The 768-nt window shown below is 38.0% G+C and overlaps 1 protein-coding gene across 2 annotated transcripts in view; it reads left to right on the top strand.

The window, feature by feature from the left end:
• The window catches only part of LOC119589014, an 8,211-nt gene that overhangs the window by 4,410 nt on the left and 3,033 nt on the right, over positions 1-768 (top strand). For both annotated transcript variants that reach the window (XM_037937607.1, XM_037937606.1), the window contains exon 8: positions 37-190. In XM_037937607.1, the coding sequence (XP_037793535.1) occupies positions 37-190 (154 nt within the window). The remainder of the gene's footprint in view (positions 1-36; positions 191-768) is intronic.

Genomic DNA, 768 nt, shown 5'->3' with positions numbered 1-768 from the left:
ACCTATCTACCTTTAAAACTCCCTTTTCCTCTGCAGGTGAAGTCTCGTATTATCAACTCTGACGTCCAGCCTTTTGACGTCTTGGTGGAGGATTTCAACCGCGACGGAGTTCTGGAATTCCTGGTCACGGAATTCAGGAATGATCTTGGAATCGGTCATGTCTCGGTGTACCAATTCCCGGAGGATTTCAGGTAGGAATGGGATTTCATTATATCGCGCCTATTTCATATATGTATGTTTATTTGTTACTTTATCGGTTCATGGCATCATTTTCTATCACTTCAGTTTACGCAATGCATGTTTCATCACGTTAGGTCATAATTGCCTCATAAGACTCGTTGTAATATTTCGTCATTTCATTGTGCTTCACTTCAGAGTTTCATCACTTCATTGTACTTAACTTCAGAGTTTCACAATTTCATTACTTCATTGTGTTTCATTATACACTTTCATCACTTCATTGTGCTTCACTTCAGAGTTTCACAATTTCATTACTTCATTGTGTTTCATTATACAATTTCATCACTTCATTGTGCTTCACTTCACAATTTCACCACTTTACTTTATACTACCTAATTATACTTCGCAACACCAGTTCATCGCCCCACAATACAACATTATTTCAGCACATCATTCCATACCCCCTCATTCTATGTCACTCTTTCATCACATTTTAACACATTATACGTCACTAGTTCATCCCCTCACAATACTCAATTTCATTCCATCACATCGTTTTATACCACCTCCTTCGTCACCTTCAATGCA

The sequence above is a fragment of the Penaeus monodon genome, chromosome 24 (assembly GCF_015228065.2).
Source record: "Penaeus monodon isolate SGIC_2016 chromosome 24, NSTDA_Pmon_1, whole genome shotgun sequence".
Classification (NCBI taxonomy): Eukaryota; Metazoa; Arthropoda; class Malacostraca; order Decapoda; family Penaeidae; genus Penaeus; species Penaeus monodon.
Note: the sequence above shows the minus strand (reverse complement) of the source record. Positions and strands in the feature narration are given on the sequence as shown.